Genomic DNA, 24818 nt, shown 5'->3' with positions numbered 1-24818 from the left:
TTACTAAGATATATATATATATATATATATATATATATATATATATATATATATATATATATATATATATATATATATATATATATCAGATATGAAAATGTGAAAAAAGGATTCACACCCCGAGAATATGGAAACAATCTTTCAAACCCTTATCTGGAGAAAAAAAATACTGGCAAATGAGTGAGGTGTTGATGATTTCGCCATGCCAGGGCACGGTTACATGATAGTAGCAATAATTCAACCACTCCAAAAAAGCAATGGCTACCAACCCAATCACTTGAAGAAACCAAAAAGAAAAGGTTATCATCCCACCAGTTTGCAAGGAAACACAATACATTTTATGACATCCCCTCAGAGAGCAATCCTCCCCTTTCAATCTCGCAGAAAGAGGAGACATGGGCAATGGGAACCAAAAATACATTGTGCATTAAACAGCAAGACTCACACCTTGCCAAAACATTAAAATCACTTAAACAAGAGTTATACAGTTTCAGCGGAATAATCGGGCGTTGCATTCTTGAGTTCACCACTAGATATAAACAGGCACGGTAGATCGATTCAATGCGAGCCGTGGTGCAACTAGAAGAGATGTCTTAGTAGATTCCCGGAACAATCCGGTAGCGGACCCTCTCACAGTACAACTTCCAGTACTTCCCGTATCTGCAACCAGGTGGCCGTCAAATTTTATTTCATCTCTCAAACATATCAGAATCCAACTATGTGTCTAGCAGTACAGATGACATTTTTTAAGATTATGTTCAGCAATTCTATCAGTAGGCCATCCAAGTAAGAATACAAGTCAAGAAACTGTGCTTACTTGGATCCACATCGATCATCATCCCTTTTAGCTCGGTCAAACAGAAGGATGGTTAGAAATATCACATAGAAATAGGGTAGAAACTGCAGAAGCAAACAAAGATATCAGTAGCGTGTCCCCAGGACTTCATGAATTGAGAAATTACTCCTATATTCAAATGCTTACGTGATTAAAAAGAGCCGGGACAGTCCAGAAAAAAGCAGATAATATTTCAGGTACATAATGGAAATGACGAGATAAGCCCCACCTGCAAAATCCAGGATACAAAATCTCAGCAGAAGACATAACCACAAGCATATAGCTTTGTTGATACAGCAAGATGGAACGAATGCCGGGTTAAAATAAACTTGACAGCAACTGTGTCCAACAACAGTTACCATCCTGAAGTCAAAAGGAGGCTTGTCTTTGTCTCCCCGGATGTTGTAGTGTATGAGGCCACAATCTGTTAAAAATTAGAATGTATTATGCCTCTTACTCATGGTTGAAAATTATAGACCATGTAAATATAAAGGATATATCAACAGATCACCTTTGATGGAGCCTTTCCCCAGACCAAACATTTGCCATCTGTTCTGCGAAATTCCTGCCTTTGCCTGTCACAGTCATAATTGACATATATGGAGAGAACGCCTGCTGCTAGTATATAGAGTGCAAGCTGGAGAAATAGGAGGGAAATGGTTAGAATACAGTATATCAAGGGATATAGGACTTTGGTTGTTTTTCTATTTCAAGACTCTAACAATCAAGCATTTATGCTCCTAATTGGATTTGAATATTGCCTTAGGGTAGCTCTTCAATTGTAAATTGATGGGTGCTTTTAGTTTCCTACTTTTGGCCTGAAATTTAAATCCGCAACACTTTTTTCTTGGGCAGAAGGACCATAAATCGATATCTTTCACTATTGAATGTCAACTCCAAGTTTTTCCTAAAAAATTCCACTCCAATTCAAAACACGGAGCTTAAAGCAAAGAGAATGGCTGAAAACAGGGCAGTTAAATTGGAAATCAAATAGATGAAAACAGCAAAGCACCTGAAGTCCAAGGTTCACAGGATGGTTAACAAGGTACATGCCCGGAGAAGTATACACAGATGGAACCCATACTAAGCATCCCCAACAAATATAAAATCCAGCTGCCAAATCCCAGAAGAGGAATAAGCATAATGAAATAACCATCAAAACGAAAGATCTGGAAAAAAATTACAAAGCTACTTTGACAGTGACAAACACTAGAATTTTCAAAAAAAAAAAAAGGAAAAGAAAAACACCTTAAAATTGCAAATAAAAATACATTTCAAAAAAATAAACGGACGAACTAGAGAATATGTAAACCTCGATCATGTGCAATGTCCATTGTGTTCCAGTAGCCAACTTCCCACCAAAAAAACTTTGTGACGTACACCAGCATCAATATTGTATTTACAAGCATGGAATCAGCTACTTTCCCATTCTGCTCATACTGATAGAATACAAAAAAAGTGCATTTTAAGATTTATATTCATGCGATTATACATGCAAAACTTGAATTAGAAACTTTATAACAAATGAGTTGAATTACACATATTGCATGTATAAAGTAAAAACAACCTTCAGTGACGAGAAAAACACAAAAGCATTTTTATGATAGTAGCCTCAGGCCACCAAAATAATGAATTGACAACCACATATTCGACATGTAGCACTGGTTCCACGAGGCATAATAGAAGGGTTAAACACAATTTTTTCGGAAGTTGGGAGCTAATCCATTTCTCCAGAAAGGAACTTGCACTCAAAACACACCCCATTATATAGCATTTAGGTTTGGGGTTGGCTATCCAATAATTATTACATTCTTAAATCCACTTGTCAACAAGGAATAAGCTTATAGCTAAGAGATTGGAAAATTGCTAGTTGCTACCCCTATCAGAATGAGTATTTCATCAAGAAAGAACATTTGAGCAATGCATCAAAGGAGAAGTAATGTCTAACTAAATTTTAATCATGACTTGATACAAAAAAAAGGATGCTTCTATCAACCAAAAGACAGGATTTAACCTCTTCACTGTAGAATTTGATTCATCTTATAATCAGCATGTATACAATCCCAAGGTTATAATCATCATTTACCTGCTTAATGCAATAGGTCAATGCCAGAACAGCCCAAGACATCATCCCAAATCTGCAGTTTGTGAAAACTTTGATGTCGAAGTTCTTTCCAATTCGAGGATACAGCTCCATACCCTGCGAACAGAAAAGGAGACCTTTATAATAGCAAGGCCTAGACTACAATAGAGCCATATAGGAATTTGAGTGACAAAACAAAAGGCACCATATCAAGTGGGAAGGCAAAACAATAGTTTAATAATTGTTTTACCAAAACCTTCAGATGCCAGTCTATAAACTCATTGTCGTGGCTCACAAATTTGGAAAGAAGAAGCTTAAATTTGAGCTGATCCTGGCTAAAAGAAAAAAGATTGGTGGATTTTTAATTTAAGCTTCTTCCCCTCGGTTATATATCTGGCTCAATCTCCCTTTCCCCCCATCAATCATGTTGCTTAATGAGAAATAACGACAGTCACATGAGAAAAATGAAAGGTATTGTAGAGTTATGAACTCACCCAATAGAAGTCGATTATTATGTTCCCAGATGAACCAGAATCAGTAGACGATGGAGCCAAATGGCCCTTCCAAATTATAATAGAAAATAAGAAAATCAGTAGGAGTTATAGCAAAATAAATGTGAACCGAGGAAGGTTGCGTAATTAAAAATCCTTACTTTTATGTATAAGAAAATACAGAAGACTAAGCTTCCAAAAATGAGAGCACAAAATATTTCTCCCAAATGATCATAAACAATCGAGGGGTTGAATATACCAAACCTGAAGAATTAAAACAGAAGAAGTATTAGGTGCACTCTATAATCATTTGTGACTCAGGTGAAATTAATCAGTGCCAGTCAGAAGCAGCTTGTCTTACTCTCCAAAACCTTAAGTGCAAAGAATACCATGGTAGAATCTAAAAGAACTTTTTACTGATTATAACCCTTAAAATGAGTGTAAAGCTTATTGGAATTCTTAAACAAAAGGATGTTGATGGAGAAAGTTCTCACCACCAAAGGCTGAGATAGGTAACCAAAGTCACTGTGTACGCTGCCATGCCATTCGCCTGCAACAACCACAGAAAGAAAGCTCATGACTGGAGCCATTCAGTATGTATCAAGTAGCATAAACTTCTGTTTTCAATCTCCAGCTGTTATAATCAAACAACACAAGAAACAGTGTAGCAGTTTGATAAAGACAATATCATGTGAAAAGTACCTTGTAAACAGGTCGGTTTCCTTCAGGAGAATTTGGACCCTCAACCATCTTTCCAGGTAAAAGAAGCTGCAGTGCAGCCTCAAATGCTGCATAACAAGCAATAATTTTCCAGGAAATTGCAGTGGGCCTTGGCCAAATATTTATAAATCCTTGCAAGCCATGTTGCTTCAAGAAATCCCAAGTTTGACATACGGACCCATCAGCATGCACCATCGTGTACCATCTGCATTAGTTCGAAGATTCTAATTTTAATAACCACTTATTCTATCGATGAATCCATCCCTCCTTTTTCTTCCATGCATTTTCTCATACACTAATCAAAATAGCACGATGCTAAAAAAAATCAATACATTATCGTCTTGAGACTTATCAAGATTTATAGCTTTTAATACTGCAGTAGTAAAAACGGTCTTTTCTCTGAATTTCGCTGAAGAAAGAAAAAGCAGCAATCTTGGGATTTCTTAAGCAGACTAATAAACTTGCATTAAAAAAGATCAAACTTTGACAAGCAATAATCTAAAGGTTTATTAAGATCTAAAACACCCCGGATAAAGTTTAAAAAGATAGTAGCTTCATTTAGTATATCTATGGTGCTTTCTTTTCCAAACAATAGCCGATAACCAAAAAAAAAAAAAAAGAGAGTGAAGAAACCAAGAATTGTCATATTCCAGAAGCAAAGAAAAAGGGCTCACAGTAGAATAACAAAAGGAGGGCAGAGAGTGAGAAGCGAGAGCACTGAAGCATAAGTAACCAGTGGCGAATGAACAGTTTTTGTTTCTGCCATTCTCTGCCTCTCTCTGAATTCTTGCTCACCTTAACTGAACAGAAACTGAAGTGGGTCTCCAAAGACGACAGGAGACTTGTGACTTACGATGAAGACTGAAGGGTGCGTGACTACTTGCTTAATTATTGCTTGACTTGGAAAAAGACTCTGCCTTTCTGATTTGTCCATAAAAAAAAAAAAGTCTTGGTTTTGCCGGTGGTGCATGTGCCACTCACCATGTCCTTGAGAAAACTTGGGAATCTAACAAATTTCAACCATGATAATTTCTAGCCATTTCCAAAATAAAAATAAATAAATAAATAAATAAATAATGATTTCTTGCCTTCACCTCGTTGCTCTATGTTTTTTTAAAATGTATTTTCTTTTTATTGCGAAGAGAGCAACATGTGATAAAATTATCCATTTTGATGGATACCCATTTGATTTAAGATGGGTATGATGAACATTCTTCTTTTCCCAATACATAAACAAGGGGAAAAAAAATAAAACATGTTTCTGTCCTTCAAGAAACTCCAATCCAATTAGATATATTGTTTTGATATTTTATCAAATATATTTTTTCAACAATTACTTATTTAAAATAAAATTATTTGTTAAGTTTACATTTCTAATTTAATTTTTTATATTAAAATGTGCGTTTGAGTTATGATAAGATTTCATATTTATATTAACTTAATATCTAGTTTACATTGCGCGTTGTAAAATTATATTAATGGCGGAGAAATATATGATGATCAACCCTGCTTTTGGTTTTGGATACTTCTCCACGATTCAGGTCGGGTCCAAACCCATTTGGTTTTGGTTTAAAGTTCAGATTCACAGAGCGGAGCGTGGTCGCATTACTGTCTCGGCTCAGGCTGCTCGAGTGTTCCTTGTGCCGGCAATATTCAAACTGTCTTCAGTGTCTGGTGGATCTTGAATATTAAAACAATTAATGAACACCAACCATATCCCCATCTCTAAGCATGGATGGGCAAACAAATGACTGGTCAGATCTGCAACACTTATAAACTCCTCACGGCAGCCTTTACTTCCTCCATTCTCAAACTCACAAGCTGTGCAAGAAAGCCCACGCAATGCCTTCATCATCTTGTACTGGTCGAAATCATCAAAATGCATCAATTCCCTAATGAAACCAGTACAGGATCCCACCTGACCCTCAGGGGGGTCATCTCAAATAACCCTTTAGTTTTATAGATTAGTTTTCCGTGCTCTGAATTGAGTTTTTTTTTTTTTGTTATTTTAAATAAATATAAGATTCTTGTAATAAATAAATGATTTATGTAATGAAAAGTATTTTTAAATTAAGAGGAAATAATTAAGATTTTTAATTCAATTTATTTCTACGTGTATTTCAAATAATATAATTAGATTTAATTATATGATTTAATATTTTTTATAAAATTTTATGGTTTAATATTTTATTTTAAATATAATAATTACAATAAGTTATTAATTGAATTTAAATTTGTTTATAAATTGTTTAATTAAGCATATGATTTGATTCTAAAAAAATATATTACAAAAAAAACTAATTCTCCTATATATTTCACTGTAGTTACCGGTTACCATTATTACAGCTCCCTTCACAATTGACTATGAATTTTAATGGTCCCTTATCTTTGCATTATTTTGAGATTTAAAGGTTTTAATCATATTTTGAAATTTAATAGCAAGCTAATTTAATTAGATATAGTTTAAATTTGTAATAAAGTCGAAAGAGGATGGATCAAACTAAAAAATAGAGGAAAACGGTATGGCCAATTTCCAATTCATGTGAAAAAACAGTTTTTGTTCAATCTGTTTTCCTTTTCTTTCTTTTACAGTCCCTTTAGTTTTTCAAATTTTAGTTTTAATCAAAAACTCTATTTTTTTATTTTTCAATCCTTGAGTTTGAAAAAGAATATAAAAAATAGAAAATAAAAAAAATAGCAAAAATTATTGGTTGAACACACTTCAACAATAAAAAAAAACAATCTTAGTATTAATAGATTCTATTTAAAAAAGGATTTTCAGTGAGGTGTTTTTAAACCTTTATCTTTCTAGAAAAGGTTGACAAGAGTTGAAAAAAAATTATTTTTTATTTTTTATATAAATTTAGGAGTGTTTTAAGTTGAGAAATAATTTATTAACATTCTAAAAGTATTTATTAGGTTAAAATAAATTAAAAAATATTTTTTTTATCCAAATAACCCAACTTGAATTCTTGAACACATATATGGCAGCTTAAATCTGGGTATTCAAATGATATATGTTGTCTGCCATAGTAGAAAATATATCATCTATTTTTTATATAAAAAATGGACGGAAGACAATCTAGTAAAAAAAAAAAATGGTCAGAAATTTAAATTGAATTTTATTAAAATATATTTGAGATATTGTTTTATCAATACCATTCAATTTTATTTTATTTTCAAATAAGATTATAATATTATTTTTATAATATTTCCAAGCGCCTTTTTTTTTTTTACAATCCTTCAATATTTTTTAATTAAAATTTTTTTTGTTGCATTCTTGCGCATGTCTATTTGTATTATCATATAATTAAAAAAAATAAATTTAAAAAAAGAGCTATTAAGCTCAACTAGATCCAAAAACCGAGTCACTACTTTAACGGGTTAACTTGATTTGATTTAAAATATTATTTTTTGATATTAAAAAAATAAAATAAAATGATATTGGCTTGAATTTTTTTAAAATCAAACCGGGTTTTGACTATATCAACTGGATCTTGTTTGGACCCACTATGTCAATATAATCACATCACATCAACTTCAACTTAGTTTAATTTTAAATTAGATATAGAAAAGGTGACAAACTGGACCGGGTTTGATAATATGGACAAAATATTCCATGCATCACTGTACGAGTTGTATATTATTCTTATATCTTTTGATACATTTACCTCAAAATTATTACTTTTTAATTTAAACTTGCTTGATGAGGTGTTGTCTAAAAAGTAAATATTCTAGTTAAAAAAGCTTAAAAAGAAAGATAGCATGTTAATCAAATAAAAACGCTATAATTAGAGAGATGTTTTATTTAATCTTATTTAAAATCGTTTTTTTTTTATATTCATTCTTATTTTTTCTTGTTTTTATTAAACAAAGAACATGGAACAAAAAAAGTTATATTTTTTTATGAAAAAAAAATAATAAGAAAAGGAGGGATTATACTAGTAAATTACTTTGTTTTAATAGAATTAAAATTATTACTTTTCTTAATTAAATATTGATATATAATTAAATAAAATAAAATTTTTAATTTGTATCTATCTCGTAACTTTCCAATATAGTATTTAATTACTATTAATAATTTATTAATATTTATTGTGTATATAATTATCAATTTATTTTATTATACACATATATCAAATTTTAAATTTACAACTAAAAATATTCTTGATATTAAGTAAAATAATTAACAACACATAACTTGTAATTCGAACGCAGCGTAGCACTTTAAATATCAAGAGCTTTTTTCTTCTTCTTTTTTCCATTCAAGAAGTAGATTTAATTTCTTGATGTAAAAGATGGTCTAAAATCTCATTGACCAAAAAGGGGCAATTACAAAAACAAAATCTAACCTAAAAACAAAATCTCCACGCTATCTTAACACTGTGAACACATTCAGACTTTTTAGAATGAAAGATTTTATCTTAGAATTTTACAAATACAAAAATTATTTAATGAATTTAATATAACAACATATTTTATAAGATTGCATATCTATGATCTTTTTTTGTATCTATAAAATCATAAGTGATTGAGTTAAATCTTGAATTTTTCTGGTATGAAAATTTTGTTTGGAGTTTATACAAAAAAAAAATATATATATATATATTTTGATGGGTCTTTTTGTGCTATATAAACTTATGTGGATTTGGGTAATTACTAATTATATATATATATATATATATATATAAACTTATGTGTATACCTACTTTTTACCAAACTATGCTAAATAGTACTGTCAACAACCAATAGCATAAGTCCCTTCCCATTAGTAAAAGTCAATGAAATTCTTTACATGATGATATCCATTATATGTCTGATTGAAAATAAAATTATAACTAAAAGGGGGAACCAATTCCAAGTACCATGACCTCTGCTTCAATTATGCAAATGTCCTTGACAACCAAGTAAGTGTAAGACTGATAAAAACTCAGGGGAATATATCTTGACCATCCATTTTCTGAGCTTGAGGCACCAAACCAGCTTTTAGCTGCAGGAAGAAGAAACAATCTCAACCTTTTCTTTTCCTATCTCACTGACATGTTAAACCGGCAAAAAAGATCACCAGTGTTCTTACCTTTATCATACCGGTTGTTCCGTCTGTCATTGACTTGATCCACAAGGCGCAAGGTGTAATCAGCATATACTCTGCAACCAGCAGGGAGGGTTGCCAAATCCAGAGCCAAGTAGAGGGAAAGATGGGTGCCCGTTCCAAGACCTTTTCCCTTAGGATAGAGCACCATCTTCCTGAAACAACCAGTACAGGTTGAAGAAAAAAGAAATGTGTTACTACTAAATACTACTAATAACAGAAGAAAAGAATATATGAGAAGGTGATTTTTCTATGCTCGTGTTCATCTCGAAAACAAAGGAATCACTAACAGGATTGCTTATACAACAGTAAATTTCGTTCTGACCACTAACGAATTGTTTGGGCAAGCTGGCACATGGAATATAACGTAATGTAAGAGAAACATCGGCTTCCTAAAGCACATCCGAAACATGTTTTAATTAAGATTGCAGATTACAATATAAAATAACTGTACCATTGATGATCTCCCGTGCTGAATATTTGTGATTCTTGGCGTTTTTCATCCAACTCCGAAAAGTTCACGATCTTCCAAGCGTACTTGGAAGCAGTAGGATCCTTTTTCATTGATAAGACCTCTCCTTTGCCACTGCTTCTTTCTCCACAGACAAATACTTCAGCTCCAAGCACACAAGTGTCTTCCAGAAGGAATCCATAACGAGCATCATTAAATGTTGAAAGCTTAATGAATTGATCAAAACCACATTCAAGCTTCAGTCCATGAAAGCGTCTTTCCTTTCCTGCTGCATCTAACCTTGGCAACAAGGCCAAAACATCAGAGAGGGGCATCACTTTCTCTTGAGTTAAACTAAATTACCCAGAGTGATTGAAGAAAACTATTGCAAGTAAATCTTGCCCGTCACCCAATTTACAACGCTTAACTTTGGTGATACTATAAACACTAAAACAAAAACTGAAGCTAATGACAATAGCTTGAGGATCTATTGCAGAGTAATGATTTAGAAAACATGCCTTGAATTACCAAGTAGCTGTCCTTGTTTTGGTCAAGCAAAAACAACCGGAAAATCACGTTGACCTCCCAACCACGTGGAAGAGAACTTGCGTCAACCATTGCTAAATAGAGAGAGATGTGATCTTTTACATTATTGCTCTTGTTTCCGTCCGGATAAAGAACTAATTTCCTTGCAATGCAAACACAGGACGAGGTAATAAAAATGAGAGGGGTATCTCCCAATAAAACATGACTGCGGTTGGAGATGGAAAGACAAAGAAAGACACATATTCACTAGCAATAAGATGTACCATTTATAGCCTCCAGCTTCAAAAACCCCTGATTCATATGTCTCCACTGCATTTTTCCCAAGTGACGAAAATAACTCTATTTTAACCATGCAATGGATGGGTGGTGCATCTGATACGGTTGCTACAGCACCTGCAAAATGAAATGATATCAGCACATACAAGTTTGATCACTCTTCGGTTTTGTTACTCGAGAAAATCTGCTCATTATACAACCACGCCGAGTGTTAGAGGGAGAGCTTGGTACGGAAGAAAGGGCAAGCTCACAGACAGTAAACTCGGCATCAGCAGAGAAAAAGTTAGGTCACAGAACACGATGTTAGTCGATGAGAGAAAAAAAGGGAAGGATGGGGGGAAATACCAGGAGGGGGAGAAATATTGCTGACAACTTCTGTCATGACGGTGACGATATCTTTCCTGGCAACAAAATCCACTAAACGATGTGCACGATGTAGGGGAATGAACAAAACATTTGTTCCCCTATTTGTAAGGAAATCAAGAGAGAGTAGTTATTCGAAACTCTTAGAAGTTGTTCGGGGATTGTTATCCTTTGCTGGAATGAAGATTACTTTTGAAACCGGAAACAGATCGATTCTCTTCTTGCAGATGCAAAACACGTCTATGGAATATACCATGCATTATTTCCTTGCAAACCGCAATCTTACAAAACTTAAACACAACAATATGCTTTAGCAACCAAGTACATTTGTGGGGGTAATGATTGAATCTTTAGCAGCAGGAAAACCTCAAACGGAACTCCATAACATTCGGCTAAAATGCTTTCATGCCTGTGAAATTTTTGTTTTCTTTTCGTCTTTTTTCTTTGAGATATGCATATATTTACTTGCTTCGAACATACATATTAATAATTTGGACGAGTAAAGAACCTTAAGAAATTAAAGTAATTAGAAGTTCTCCTATCCAACCTCATGATTTAATGGATGCTGCTCTCCTGGACTAGCTTTCCACTCCTAGACTCTCTGATGACAAATATGTGGTCAATTTCATGTGTACGAGGACATAGTATGCAGGAGGAACCGTCACTCACTACAGCCGCATTTCTTCTATTCTCCATTGCCTACTAAACTACTAGACAGCTTTGTTCAAAAGGATCAAAATTTGGCATATATTGCATAATTTTGAAACTTTATTTTGGATCCCGTGGTGCAGTGCTACCAGTTATGTTATCCTCGAAACTACTGCCAGAGATGGAAGTGGATTATAATTCCAAGAGCGAGCAGTGGCTGCAGGGGATGCAGAACTTGCCGATATTCTCTCAAATTGAGAAGTTAAAGGTGGATCAGAGTTCATTTTGCATCTAGTATATCATCATCGTTTCTTTGTATTCAGGGACTTTTATCTATCTAGTTTTGCAGGCTAGAATTGATATGACTGCAGCAGCCTGTGAAAGTGCAGAAAAAGTATTAGAAGATACTCGTGAAGCCTAACAGTTTGGCACCCGTCAAGGGCCAACGACTCTTCCGACTTTGGACAAGGCTCAGGCTGCTAAGATTCAAGAGCAAGAGACCTTGCTCCGAGCTGCTGCGAATGTAGGTGACGGTTACCTTCTCAACTGCCAATATTCATGCTTTGTCCGCAGCTCTTGTTCCTCGTTTTTAGCTGGAGCATTTAAATTTTGCACTCTTGTACGCAGGGAGAACATATCATCCATCATTTGTTTTATATGCTTCAAGGCCTACGTGTATCTGGAGACCAGAGGCAGATTACATCTCCACTTCCAGTGCACTTGGTAGATGTGCTGGCTGTCTGATGGAATGCATAGCTTTTCTGATTCTTCTGGTAATAAATCATCACTTTGTGTGAAAAAGTGGGTTTTCCCTGTAATTTAAATGTTTTCTGTTCATTTCCTTTATACTATATCATCATCATCATCATCACTAGTTTTCTTAGATGCACAGGTTTTTTTCGATAATTATATCTTCATATCGATGAGTCTTACTGCTTGATCTTAATATTTTTAACTTCTTGTGCAGAATCAACAGTCACAAATGCATGATTTACAGGGCCAGGCTCAGCAGAAGTTTCGGCCGGTAACCTAGTATTAGCTTCTTGTCATCATTAGTAATTTGGCCCACTATGTTTCTATTGTTTTTCTTCTTTTGGGTCTTTCTCCTTACAACCTACGTCCATGCATTTCTGTGTCTTTCATGCTTTTTGTCTTGAACTTTTATTTTTGGCATTTTGTTTGCATTTTACCTACTAAGCATGGGGTAACTTAACAAGAATGTATATTTGGTCAGAGGAGAAGGTTAAGCGACAAACATCCCCCTGCCCACTCTGAATACACAGTGCATTATTTCAGGGCACAGAGTCTCTTACTCTACCAATATCTTAAGTTTGGCTTTGTGTGTCTCACTCTGAATTCATGCGTATTACATTCCTAAATCTAATTCTTTTATTGTGTGCTCATGGGCATCACTTGTGCAGTTCTGTCTCGTGATCAGGAATTCTAATATGCTGCTAGAGGAATGTAGGCCCATGAAATTTCATCTTTAAGCTTTCTCCTGTATTTTCGCATCACTTCTCTGTGTATGATCAAGAGGGTTTTACCAAAGTTTGGGAGGATTTATTGTCAGAGAGCATGCTGTTAGACCTCAATTTCATTTAACAAAAAAAAACTTGAGTGTACCTTCATATCTGTCTTGCTTAAATATTTATATATTACTACCCTTTCTTTCTCTTTTAAACTGCTTTCTCTCTTTTAAGCTGCATGCATATTACTTGTGCTCATAAATTCATAATGGATGTTTGCTTGTATGGTGCAGATTTTTGTACCATGTTTCTTTTCTCTCTATTTAGTTTGAGTTTTTTTTTCTTTTTATGATTATTTTCTTTTTTGATCCGTCTTAAGCTTGTACTGTTTTGTTTGCCTCAGATTCCGAACATGTCCTCCACAATATCATCACAGCCGCTTGTGCCACGAATGCAGGTATGCCTCCTGTGTGCTTTGCAAATTTATATTCTGTGTTTAGGGAAGATAGGGCTTGTTGATTTCATTAGTGCATATTGGATTCATCTGCAATGTAGGTTGTCACGACTTGAATCCCGGATTCATGACCGGTACATAGACAAGGTTTCCCTCCAAGATTCCATACCTATGCGAACCCAAACTTACACACAAACTTATCCTAACTTAATTAGAGTTCAACGCAGCATTAATAACAAAATCAACTTCATAATATAATTGAATTATCTTAATACAAGAGTTAATAAAAGTTCAGAATTTTGTAGCACTAACTAGACATAAAGGAAAGGTACAAAGTACAACCAAAAAGCAGTTTCTGAAGGTCCAACAAAATGACCTGCTATCAAGCTATAAGCCTGAAAAGGATAAATAATGAGATGGTGAGTTCAATAACTCAGTGAATAGATAACGTTCAATATACACACACGAGGTAATACAACAATGAGAAATATATATACAAGTATGGCTCTAGGTTCTTATAGGAAGGTTTCTCAAATAGGCCATAACAAGAAGATCAAATGGTAAAGTTCGTCAGAAAATCAAAATGCAATGAGCATGAGGCTCCGTACTGTGGGATGATCAGTCCACACAGGTTGGTGACTCCCCCGACCAACTAGGGTTCAGATACGATGTGCACAAAGACTAACACTACCCTGTTAGCATGGGTATTCTGACTGACATACCATAGGTTCATAATCATAATCTAACAAACATATTCATATCTCAAAGCTCAACTCATGACATCAATCAAATGAGGAGCTATCAATTCAGAAGTCAATTCAAAATATATGTTGGTGCATATCAAGAATTCAGATTCAATAATTGATCATACTTTATCATAATAAGGATAATAATCAACATATATATTATCAAGAAGCATGATTCAATTCATATTAACAAATCAAATATTTATACTATTTCTCATGCATATGGAAAATTATCCACTCACCTGACTTGAAAGCAACAAAACTCAAAGCTGATATCGAAGAAAATCCTATTGACGTCCCGCCGGTAGAATATCAGGATTATCTAAATATAAAGGAGACATATTTAAGAATGACTCAAAAGAATATATATAACCTATTTAATATACTTATCTAAGGGTGTATTCCATAACCCTAAATGTTTTTGAACTAACTAGCTATCTTTCCTAAAAACCTAACATTTAACGGTTTTCCCGAAATCTAATCCATAATAAAACAAATAATAAAATTGGTAATAATTCACTAAATAACCCTCAATTATTCATCAAACCAATCTGAAAAAGCTAATATTACAGCTAGGGACTAATCTGTAATTTATTATATTTTTAAGGGTCAAATTGTAATTTTTGTCAAATTGAAGGACCAAACTAAAAATATCATAAATCCATTACTATTCTGAAATTATGACCATAATTAGTCCTCATTTCTGTCCAGATCATCTCATTATACTCCAAGGACCATTCTGGAATTTTACCAAATTTTTAGGGTCAAATTGTAATTTTTGTCAAATGGAGGACCAAACTAAAATATGTCATAAATCCATGAATATACTGAAATTCTAACCATAATTCATATGTTATGCTGTTCAGAACCTCAGAATATGCTCCAGGGACCAATTTGTAATTTTTCAAAGTTTGGGGACTAAACTGTAATTTCCCAAAATTGAGGGACTAAATTGAATTTTCATCATCTTCAACCTCCAATCTAGAATTTTAACAGAAACCTACTGTTCTCTCCAAATTTCTAACACAATTTTATCATTCAAACAAAATCATAACTCAAAATCATCATCTTTCAATTCAATCTCTCAAAATCATCCAAATAATCAAATACCCACAACAATTAACCCACAACAATCAATTTAATTCATCAATTAAACCCAAAACACAAATTTTCAAAACCCTAATATTCATCAAAATCAAAATTAAAAGCTCAATAATACACATTTATACATTTAACAACCTAAATCTTACCTTTAAACTTATTCCCTTCAATTCCTTTCTATTTCCCTTCTAATTTCTTTCTTTTATCTTCTTCTTCTTTCTCCCTTCTTTCTCATGCCGATTCTCTCTCAAATTCTCAGATCCCTCTTTTGTTTTTTTTTTTCTATTTATATTTATTATGTTTATCTAATTACCACACTACCCCTCATTCATTTATACCCACACTTTAAGCCACCAAGGGTTTTATTGTATTTTCCTGCTCATTAATTCAAAACATTACAGCAGGGATCTAGAATTTACCCAAAAAATCTCTCATCAATTGCTCATTCTTTTCTGTACTAAAATAGAGAGTTTAATATTGTTCCAATTTATTTTCCCCTTGTTAAATCTACTATACAGTTTGGATTAGCTGATAGCATGCTTCCCCAGAGGAGTCATGCTTCTCTGGTTCAGAATGATCAGAGCATGAGCCTGCTCTTCTATTTTTTTCGCCTTTCAGTCATACTTGGTTTATGAATTTGCAGTTATTTCCTGCCCCTTTTTTTCTTTCGCCTGACATCTCCTCCTGATATGTCCTTCTGTTTTTTTCTCCCTTGTCAGAATGGGAGGTTGTCTTCTGCTTTCCTTATCAGATCCATGCAGTGCGGTGACTGCATTGTGTTCATTTTGACACAAAAAAAGAAGCAAGTGCGCTCGTCTTATGTTTATTAGAATCTTAATATACGAGGCTGAAGTTCAGTTGTGGCCTTTGCTTGCAGTCTATAATACGGGAGTATCCAATCCCGGTGGTGTAATGCCCATACAGCAGCAGCAGCTTGGTTCTCAAGAGGCGTTTGGTAATATGCAACCAAATGCTCAGAACTTACAGTCAAGCATGGCAGTCACAGTTTATTTTTCCTGACAAAATATCCTGTATCAAGGTATACACTGTTGAAAGTTTGTGACAAGGTTGGGAGTTTGGTAATACGCAACCAAATGCTCGGAATTTACAAGATATGTGCCAATGATTATTTGCTATGTTGGAAGTTTGCATACCCACTGGTAATCGGTGTGTGCCTTTATGGTTTGTTGGGTGGTAGGGCACATATCTTAAGAGTTTATGTACCAGTTAAGTTTGGCTGTCAGAAGCTGTATTGGCTGTCTATCTATGCAATGTCCTTCACTAATTTACACCGATGTTGATTGTATTTCATTGCACAACCAAACCATCCCTCTTATATACTCACAGTACTCTGGCCAGCAGCCGCACTCTAAATTTACCCATGTTTCAAACTATGGTCCACTCCTCGCAAGGGATTTGAGAGCCGTGATAAGATTACATGTTTGAATGAAACTCACAACCGTGTACTTACATTACAGATGACTGAAAATGAGAGTTAAGCTTAACAGGATATGGCCCTTCTCTTGTTCATTGTAATATGTAAGCTGAGAAAAGACAAGGAAAACTGTGGTTCGGTGCTGGAATCAAAGCTGTGAGAAAATATCGTGACATCTGATTGATGCACCTGTTTTCCCCTGTAAAATGATTCCTCAGGACTTCGAATCCAGTCAGAATGCAGTTAGTAGAAATAATTGCCTCAAATTCTCCAGGACAACGGTGGAGAAGAAGAGTTTGCAGCACATGTAAGGCATGAGATGATGGGTTCAAACAAACTTGGAACAAAAACTACAGCATCTCTGCACAAACCATTCTAGCCTGCATTGAACAGGAAAAATGAAGTAAATTAGCAGTGAACAGCACCCCTGCTTTCTTGAACTATGAAATAATCAGAAATTGGTTCTTTCTTTTTTCCTGTGATGTGATAGCATCAGGCTCGATCTTCCTCTATCCTTAATTTCTTCCATTTTTAGTATGAGCTAGATTAATTTAAATCATGAGTTGCTTATTAGACTATTTTGTGATGAAAAATAATTGCCTATGGTTGAATTACCGTTGCATTTTTACTGTCAGTCACCAAGAGGCAGATTCAACTGTCATAATGTCATTAGTTCACATTTGCTTGCTTTTGACTGGTTGGTGTACGTATTTCAACGGAAGGTATAAAGGGGAAAAAACCTACCAGTCAAAACTCAAGAAGGTCCAAGCAAGCTCAACCAAAACTAGTGGGGGGGTTTGCTGGGTAGATTCGACTTGAATTTCCATTACAATTGAATCTCGTTTATCTCTAAAGTATGATGCAAGATTAGATGATACCAAATGGATGAAGAAACAGAAAAGGATTCATTTCTTTGAATGTCCATGCAAGATATACCAGTACGAGAGAACGAATAAAAAAGAAGAAAAATAAGAGAAGTTTCTGGCAGAAAATGAAGTGAACATTCAATACATATAAGCTAGAAACCAATCACATGAGATGAAGGGAGGAATGCTTACAAGTCTTCAAGGCAAGAACTCTTAGAATCCAATGGATCAGGATCCGGTCGTTCCAATGAAAATGCTGAAGGCACCCGTTTAGGACTAGCCAACCTTTGAGGCAAGAAAGGGAGGTTTTCAGCAGATGTGTGGCTAGAAAGAGGAGGGGAAAAGGGTGGTGAAGGAGAGGAGGAGCAGGAGAAATTGTACTTTCGATTTCCAGGTCCAACACTTATGGGAAGAGGTGATGGTGGTGTTGGTGGCGAAGAAGATGGAGTAACATCACCACACCCCATGGATGAAGAATCCCTTAATTTCTTCCTTTCTGCAGCTCCCTCTATCTCTATCACCGAGTCCTTGAAAGATTGGTGTCGTTGTTTGTCCTCTGTTAGATGGACTTTCCCGGGAGCTTTTGTTTGAAATGCAGGTGGAAACCTAACGGTCTTTGGCCACTGGTGTCAGCTACCCTACCCTTAATTGGGGACTTAATTTTAGTCACCAGTACTTGAGACTTGGGAAATTAGCCATTAATAACTGTTTTCTATCTGGGGACCAAACTTAGGATATTGTTTGTAATGCTCCATCTTAAGTGGTACTCGACTGCATAATTAGCTCTTTCAATGGCTGCTCAGTATGATACCCTTTCTGTGATGAACTAATTTGTAGAAGAACACTATCCAAAAATGAATTTTCCGAGGTGTAACGTTAAGAAAACAAAAACATGAGACGACCATGACAAGTAATTACACATCCCTGCCGGCCAAATGTATCATTGTCGTGGATTCTCTCAGACCACCTCCATCCTCTCTCTCACATATTCTCCTCTCGGGTCTTCAATGTTTTTCTTGAATTACATTAACTTGGATTAGAAGCTTGAATCTCCTCGTAAGTCATGGGCATTTTCTCTAAATTAAATAATAATAACAGAACACGTAGACGGATTATAGTGAACAATCATCGATAAAATATAAGGATAAACTTCAAAAATATCCTCCACCCATGTAATCTTAATTTTACAATTAGATAATTTTTTAAATCGATTTTATTTTTAAAAACTTTACTTAAAGATTTTCATTATCCATATTTTCAATCTAAATCGTACTTGTATATTATAAAAAAAAATGTTATTTTATATAGAATTTAACACTTTTTGTTAAATTATTGTGGTTAAAATAAATTAAATTATAATTGAGAAGAGCAAAATTGATATAAAAAATAGTTTGTATATATATAGAACCAATCCTATACTTGATGTTTCTCTGAAAACAAAAGGATAAAATTGATTTGTTTATTCATTGACATTGATGCGAAATATCAAATTACAGTACTAGATGGATAAATACACTCAAAAAGTGTCCCTCCAAAACTCTCCCTCTTGGGAAGTTCCTTCATCAAATTGCAGCGAGATGGCGATGATATAATAAATAATAATAATAGTGATGATCTTGTCTCTTTTATTTCTAAGCATTAACTTGGTAATCTTACAAGAAAACCCTACAAACAACAAAAAAATCTCAAGTCTTTCGAAAACTCTCAGAATGCAAATATGTTTTTGATAAATATAGTTTTGGAGTGCATGCAGTGTTTTTTTCTCTAATGCAGCTGAAGCCTGCACAACTTCATTTCAGGTGAAGACTTGATTGCACCATGTCATTGCAAAAGCACTCAGAAGTATGTCCATAGGTCATGTCTTGATAACTGGAGGTCAACTACGGTAAATGCTCGTTTCTCTCCGGCATGCCCTTTCCTGATTTACATAGTGATGAGTGTAGAACTTTGAGACTTGGGAAAATCATGTCAGCCCTTCTGATGTTTATTTATAACTTGCCATTGCAAGCATGTATGCATGTGATAGTAGTCAGTTTACATCTTGATTAATTGGTTAATTCCTGCTTTGCATTGAGCAATGTTTATACTGCGGGCAAATGTCCCAGCTGATCGATGGTGATTGAGACTGAAGTTTCTGTTTCTTGTTGCTAGGGACCTTATGTTTATTTTTGCAATATTTAATCTGCTAAGGCAACCATCCTTTTCATGCTAGTTAAATTTGGTAACATAATCTGGATGATGATTAATTTGGTGTCACTATTGTTGGTATTACCAGTACGCTTCTTCCTTCTAGAATTGTGAGCTGTTAAACTTTTTTTGCTCATCCGTTCTGTTCAAAACAATTTGAAGGATCCCTTTTCATAGCAGTTTAGTTTCCCACAATCAAGATGCAAATCTTTGCATATTGATATACTTTGTTTGTCATTTTCTATCCATGGGTTTCCCACAATCTGTGCAAATCTTTGCCCTTGTTTTGATTGACTCAATTTATATTTGCATGTTTTGCTTGTCAGTCAACCTTGCTTGAGTTTTTCACCCAAAATCCAGCTTGGTTCAGAAAAAATAAGGATGTAGGAAAGTGTTTCTGATCACAAAATCACCTGAGCAACTCCAAAATGATGTTAAGAGAACTCATTTTCCCGCAATAAGAAAAAGACAAGAAGCTATGTAATTCAATTTCCTATGTCTAAAGTTGCTGATTCTCTGAAGAAGTTTCCCATTTAAACTTTAGGATGCCTTTCTTTTCAATCTGAAGTGCTGTTATCATATTGTTTCACTACATGCATTTAGTTTGATGGAATTTTAGGAAAAGAAAGAATCTAATTTGGAAGGGGGAGATTAATTTGCAGTTAGGCTCCATTGATGTTAGTGCCTAATGTGAGATGTCATTTTGTGTAAAAACCAGCTTTACATCGTAGATGTGTTATCGGTTGACCATGCCACTAACCTTAACTTCTTGCCTGTACATTAAAACTCAAATTCAAAGGCAACATTAACGATAATTGATGATCGGTGAGGTGGCACCAAGTCGATTATTGATATGAATATTACCAAGCCAGGTTTAGTCTGACTGATCGAGCGGTGAAATCTAGGCATTGATCCTGGCTTGGTTTATCATAGAATGGTGTGAACTATTGCTATCTTTGATTGTTGGAAGATTGCAAGACTGCATCTCACTTGAGACATCTTAAGATCTACTACCTTTTTCATGAGAGTTTTATGCTCACTCTCGGTATTTCTGACTTTTAGTTCATTATTTTTGTGCAGTTTTAGGAATCGTTTTGGTGGGTTTTCTCTATAGTTTCCTCATTTCTATGGTGTGTGGACTCTGCATCAATGAGTGCCACTGTCATCTTCTTGCCAGGCAAGAACTTACAAAGGTCTGGTATCTCATCCTTGAAGCATTTGGAGTTTCTAAACCAGTTGCAATGTAGCTGATTATAAGGTAGAATTTAATTAGAAAAACAGTTGCTAATAGTTCTATTTTAGTGGTTCATTATCTTCAAGTATTTTTTTTTTCCTGGTGGAAATATTTTTCATTACATGTACGTGAATTTCCAGGTGGATTTTATCTTAGAATTTTAAAAACACAAAAATTATTTAATGAATTTAATATAACAACATATTTTATAAGATTGCATATCTATGATTTTTTTTGTATCTATAAAATCATAAAACAATGGGTTAAGTAAGTGATTGAGTTAAATTTTGAGTTTTTCTAGCATGAAAATTTTGTTTGGAGTTTATTCAAAAAAAAAAACATATTTTGATGGGTCTTTTTGTACGAGGAAACAAAATTCATATATATATATAAACTTATGTGTATGGTAAAGTCACTTCTACCCATTTAGCTGTCAACAAACAATAGCATAAGTCCCTTCCCATTAGTAAATAGTAGTGTCAACAAACAATTGCACAAGTCCCATCCTATTAGTAAAGTCGATGAAATTATTTACATTATATTTCTGATTGAAAAAAATAAAATCATAACTAAAAGGGAGAACCAATTCCAAGTACTATGACCTCTGCTTCAATTATGCAAATGTCCTTGGCAACCAAGTGATCGTGTGACTGATAAAAACCCAGGGGAATATATTTTGACCATCCCCTTTCTGAGCTTGAGGCAGCAAACCAGTATTTAGCTGCAGGAAGAAGAAACAATCTCAACTCTTTTTTTTCTCTCTCTCATTGACATGTTAAACCGGCGAAAAGATCATCTGTGTTCTTACCTTTACCATACCTGTCTTTCCGTCTGTCATAGACTTGATCCACAAGGCTTAAGGTGTAATCCGCATATACTCTGCAACCAGCAGGGAGGGTTGCCAAATCCAGAGCCAAGTAAATAGAAAGATGGGTGCCCATTCCAAGATCTCTTCCTTTAGGATAGAGCACTATCTTCCTGAAACAACCAGTACAGTTAGAAGAAAAAAGACAAGTGCTACTACTAAATACCAGGTGATTTTTCCATGCTCGTGTTCATCTCGAAAAGAAAGGGATCACTAACAGGATTGCTTATACAACAGTAAATTTCGTTCTGACCACTAACGAATTGTTTGGGCAAGCTGGCACATGGAGTATAACGTAATGTAAGAGAAACATCGGCTTCCTAAAGCGCATCCGAAACATGTTTTAATTAAGATTCCAGATTAAAATAATAAAATAACTATACCATTGATGATCTCCCGTGCTGAATATTTGTGATTCTTGGCGTTCTTCATCCAACTTGGAAAAGTTTACGATCTTCCAAGTGTACTTGGAAGCAGTAGGATCCTTTGTCATTGACAAGACCTCTCCTTTGCCTCTGCTTCTTTCTCCACAGACAAATACTTCAGCTCCAAGCACACAAGTGTCATCCAGAAGGAATCCATAACGAGCATCATTAAATGTTGAAAGCTTAATGAATTGATCAAAACCACATTCAAGCTTCAATCCATGAAAGCGTCTTTCCTTTCCTGCTGCATCTAACCTTGGCAACAAGGCCAAAACATCAGAGAGGGGCATCACTTTCTCTTGAGTTAAACTAAATTACCCAGAGTGATTGAAGAAAACTATTGCAAGTAAATCTTGCCCGTCACCCAATTTACAACGCTTAACTTTGGTGATACTATAAACACTAAAACAAAAACTGAAGCTATTGACAATAGCTTGAGGATCTATTGCAGAGTAATGATTTAGAAAACATGCCTTGAATTACCAAGTAGCTGTCCTTGTTTTGGTCAAGCAAAAACAACCGGAAAATCACGTTGACCTCCCAACCACGTGGAAGAGAACTTGCGTCAACCATTGCTAAATAGAGAGAGATGTGATCTTTTACATTATTGCTCTTGTTTCCGTTCGGATACAGAACTAATTTCCTTGCAAAGCAAACACAGGAGGAGGTAATAAAAATGAGAGGGGTATCTCATGATAAAACATGACTGCGGTTGGAGATGGAAAGACAGAGAAAGACAAATATTCACTAGCAATAAGATGTACCATTTATAGCCTCCAGCTTCAAAAACCCCTGATTCATATGTCTCCACTGCATTTTTCCCAAGTGACGAAAATGACTCTATTTTAAACATGTAATGGATGGGAGGTGCATCTGATACGGTTGCTACAGCACCTGCAAAATGAAATGATATCAGCACACACAAGTTTGATCACTCTTTGGTTTTGTTACTGGAGAAAATCTGCTCATCAAACAAACACGCCGAGTATTAAAGGGAGAGCTTGATACGGAAGAAAGGGCAAGCTCACAGACAGTAATCTCGGCATCAGCACTGAAAAAGTTAGGTCACAGAACATGATGTTAGTCGATGAGAGCAAAAAGGGAAGGATAGGGTGAAATACCAGGAGGGGGAGAAATATCGCTGACAACTTCTGTCATGACGGTGACGATATCTTTCCTGGCAACAAAATCCACTAAACGATGTGCAGATGTAGGGAATGAACAAAACATTTGTTCCCCTATTTGTAAGGAAATCAAGAGAGAGTAGTTATTCGAAACTCTTAGAAGTTGTTTGAGGATTGTTATCCTTTGCTGGAATGAAGATTACTTTTGAAACCGGAAACAGATCGATTCTCTTCTTGCAGATGCAAAACACGTCTATGGAATAAACCATGCATTATATCCTTGCAAACCGCAATCTTACAAAACTTAAACACAACAATATGCTTTAGCAACCAAGTACATTTGTGGGGGTAATGATTGAATCTTTAGCCGCAGGAAAACCTCAAACGGCATTCGGCTAAAATGCTTTCATGCCTGTGAAATTTTTGTTTTCTTTTCGTCTTTTTTCATTGAGATATGCATATATTTACTTGCTTCGAACATACATATTAATAATTTGGACGAGTAAAGAACCTTAAGAAATTAGAATGATTAGAAGTTCTCACATCCAGCCTCATGATATAATGGATGCTGCTCTCCTGGGAGCGCACCAGGGTAATTGTGATCAGAAAAGGTACTCCATGTTCGGGGACTAGCTTTCCGCTCCTAGACTCTCTGATGACAAATATGTGGTCAATTTCATGTGCGCGAGGACATAGTATGCAGGAGGAACAGTCACTCACTACAGCCGCATTTCTTCTATTCTCCATTGCCTGCTAAACTACTAGACAGCTTTGTTCAAAAGGATCAAAATTTGGCATATATTGCATAATTTTAACATGGAAAACTTTATTTTGGATCCCGTGGTACAGTGCTACCAGTTATGTTATCCTCGAAACTACTGCCAGAGATGGAAGTGGATTTTAATTCCAAGAGCGCGCAGTTGCTGCAGGGGATGCAGAACTTGCCGGTATTGTCTCAAAATGAGAGGTTAAAGGTGGATGAGAGTTCATTTTGCATCGAGTATATCATCATCGTTTCTTTGTATTCAGGGACTTTTATCTATCTAGTTTTGCAGGCTAGAATTGATATGATTGCAGCAGTCTGTGAAAGTACAGAAAAAGTATTAGAAGATACTCGTGAAGCCTAACAGTTTGGCACCCGTCAAGGGCCAACGACTCTTCCCACTTTGGACAAGGCTCAGGCTGCTAAGATTCAAGAGCAAGAGCCCTTGCTCCGAGCTGCTGTGAATGTTGTTGACGATTACCATCTCAACTGCCAATATTCATGCTTTGTCCGCAGCTCTTGTTCCTCGTTTTTGGCTGGAGCATTTAAATTTTGCACTGTTAGACGCAGGGAGAACTTATCATCCATAATTTGTTTTATATGCTTGCAGGCCTATCAATCCTGTAGTTTATCTCAGATTTTAACAT

General features: G+C 35.1%; 4 protein-coding genes across 9 annotated transcripts; all 4 read right to left on the bottom strand.

The window, feature by feature from the left end:
• Positions 1-251: 251 nt before the first annotated feature.
• Positions 252-5056, bottom strand: LOC133704360 (7-dehydrocholesterol reductase-like). 2 transcript variants are annotated; one of them, XM_062129171.1, is made up of 13 exons: positions 4804-5056; positions 4112-4334; positions 3904-3959; positions 3571-3673; positions 3413-3478; positions 2922-3035; positions 2148-2274; positions 1848-1948; positions 1347-1472; positions 1195-1259; positions 983-1064; positions 818-900; positions 252-660 (listed from the first exon to the last, which is right to left on the bottom strand). In XM_062129171.1, the coding sequence occupies exons 1-13, from the start codon at positions 4893-4895 to the stop codon at positions 594-596; spliced, it is 1305 nt and encodes a 434-aa protein (XP_061985155.1). In that variant the 5' UTR covers positions 4896-5056; the 3' UTR covers positions 252-593. The 2 variants fall into 2 exon arrangements, with proteins under 2 accessions (XP_061985155.1, XP_061985156.1); XM_062129172.1 differs by having other exon boundaries at positions 4925-5055.
• A 3822-nt stretch (positions 5057-8878) lies between these two features.
• On the bottom strand, positions 8879-15569 carry LOC133704626 (uncharacterized). Of its 3 annotated transcripts, XM_062129510.1 has the most exons (7): positions 15422-15569; positions 14414-14493; positions 10482-10611; positions 10191-10360; positions 9676-9967; positions 9207-9376; positions 8879-9119 (listed from the first exon to the last, which is right to left on the bottom strand). In XM_062129510.1, the coding sequence occupies exons 3-7, from the start codon at positions 10568-10570 to the stop codon at positions 8968-8970; spliced, it is 873 nt and encodes a 290-aa protein (XP_061985494.1). In that variant the 5' UTR covers positions 10571-10611; positions 14414-14493; positions 15422-15569; the 3' UTR covers positions 8879-8967. The 3 variants fall into 3 exon arrangements, with proteins under 3 accessions (XP_061985494.1, XP_061985492.1, XP_061985493.1); XM_062129508.1 differs by lacking the exons at positions 14414-14493; positions 15422-15569 and adding an exon at positions 10840-10992; XM_062129509.1 differs by lacking the exons at positions 14414-14493; positions 15422-15569 and adding an exon at positions 10840-10992 and having other exon boundaries at positions 9676-9961.
• Positions 15570-16687: 1118 nt separating this feature from the next.
• LOC133704628 (protein PROLINE CONTENT ALTERNATIVE 22) lies at positions 16688-18276 on the bottom strand. The gene is made up of 2 exons (XM_062129511.1): positions 17766-18276; positions 16688-17087 (listed from the first exon to the last, which is right to left on the bottom strand). The coding sequence occupies exons 1-2, from the start codon at positions 18038-18040 to the stop codon at positions 17036-17038; spliced, it is 327 nt and encodes a 108-aa protein (XP_061985495.1). The 5' UTR covers positions 18041-18276; the 3' UTR covers positions 16688-17035.
• Positions 18277-21419: 3143 nt separating this feature from the next.
• On the bottom strand, positions 21420-23553 carry LOC133705995 (ubiquitin C-terminal hydrolase 12-like). 3 transcript variants are annotated; one of them, XM_062131487.1, is made up of 6 exons: positions 23406-23553; positions 23049-23178; positions 22758-22927; positions 22243-22534; positions 21803-21972; positions 21420-21715 (listed from the first exon to the last, which is right to left on the bottom strand). In XM_062131487.1, exons 1-6 carry the CDS (start codon positions 23512-23514, stop codon positions 21564-21566), a joined length of 1023 nt encoding a protein of 340 aa, XP_061987471.1. In that variant the 5' UTR covers positions 23515-23553; the 3' UTR covers positions 21420-21563. The 3 variants fall into 3 exon arrangements, with proteins under 3 accessions (XP_061987471.1, XP_061987472.1, XP_061987473.1); XM_062131488.1 differs by having other exon boundaries at positions 22243-22528; positions 23406-23547; XM_062131489.1 differs by having other exon boundaries at positions 21485-21715; positions 21814-21972; positions 23406-23550.
• Positions 23554-24818: the final 1265 nt, after the last annotated feature.

Source organism: Populus nigra, chromosome 10 (genome assembly GCF_951802175.1).
Source record: "Populus nigra chromosome 10, ddPopNigr1.1, whole genome shotgun sequence".
In the NCBI taxonomy this organism is placed as follows: Eukaryota; Viridiplantae; Streptophyta; class Magnoliopsida; order Malpighiales; family Salicaceae; genus Populus; species Populus nigra.
The sequence above is the reverse complement of the archived record's forward strand: the minus strand, read 5'-3'. Positions and strand labels throughout refer to the sequence as shown.

Bases quoted from the DNA above. Each gene is read 5' to 3' on its own strand.
- LOC133704626 (XM_062129508.1), bottom strand. From the start codon at position 10,876: ATGACAGAAGTTGTCAGCAATATTTCTCCCCCTCCTG. The intron at 9,377-9,675 runs GTACAGTTATTT...TGGTTGTTTCAG, and splicing joins AGCACGGGAGATCATCAATG to GAAGATGGTGCTCTATCCTA. The intron at 9,120-9,206 runs GTAAGAACACTG...TTCTTCCTGCAG, and splicing joins GAACAACCGGTATGATAAAG to CTAAAAGCTGGTTTGGTGCC.
- LOC133704628 (XM_062129511.1), bottom strand. From the start codon at position 18,040: ATGGGGTGTGGTGATGTTACTCCATCTTCTTCGCCACCAACACCACCA. The intron at 17,088-17,765 runs GTAAGCATTCCT...TGTTCAATGCAG, and splicing joins AGTTCTTGCCTTGAAGACTT to GCTAGAATGGTTTGTGCAGA.
- LOC133704360 (XM_062129171.1), bottom strand. From the start codon at position 4,895: ATGGCAGAAACAAAAACTGTTCATTCGCCACTGGTTACTTATGCTTCA. The intron at 1,949-2,147 runs GTTTACATATTC...GGGATTTGGCAG, and splicing joins GGACATTGCACATGATCGAG to CTGGATTTTATATTTGTTGG. The intron at 1,473-1,847 runs GTGCTTTGCTGT...CTATTTCTCCAG, and splicing joins CTGTGAACCTTGGACTTCAG to CTTGCACTCTATATACTAGC.
- LOC133705995 (XM_062131487.1), bottom strand. From the start codon at position 23,514: ATGTTTTGTTCATTCCCTACATCTGCACATCGTTTAGTGGATTTTGTT. The intron at 23,179-23,405 runs GTATTTCACCCT...TTCATTTTGCAG, and splicing joins CGATATTTCTCCCCCTCCTG to GTGCTGTAGCAACCGTATCA. The intron at 22,535-22,757 runs GCATGTTTTCTA...TGCCAAGGTTAG, and splicing joins CAGCTACTTGGTAATTCAAG to ATGCAGCAGGAAAGGAAAGA.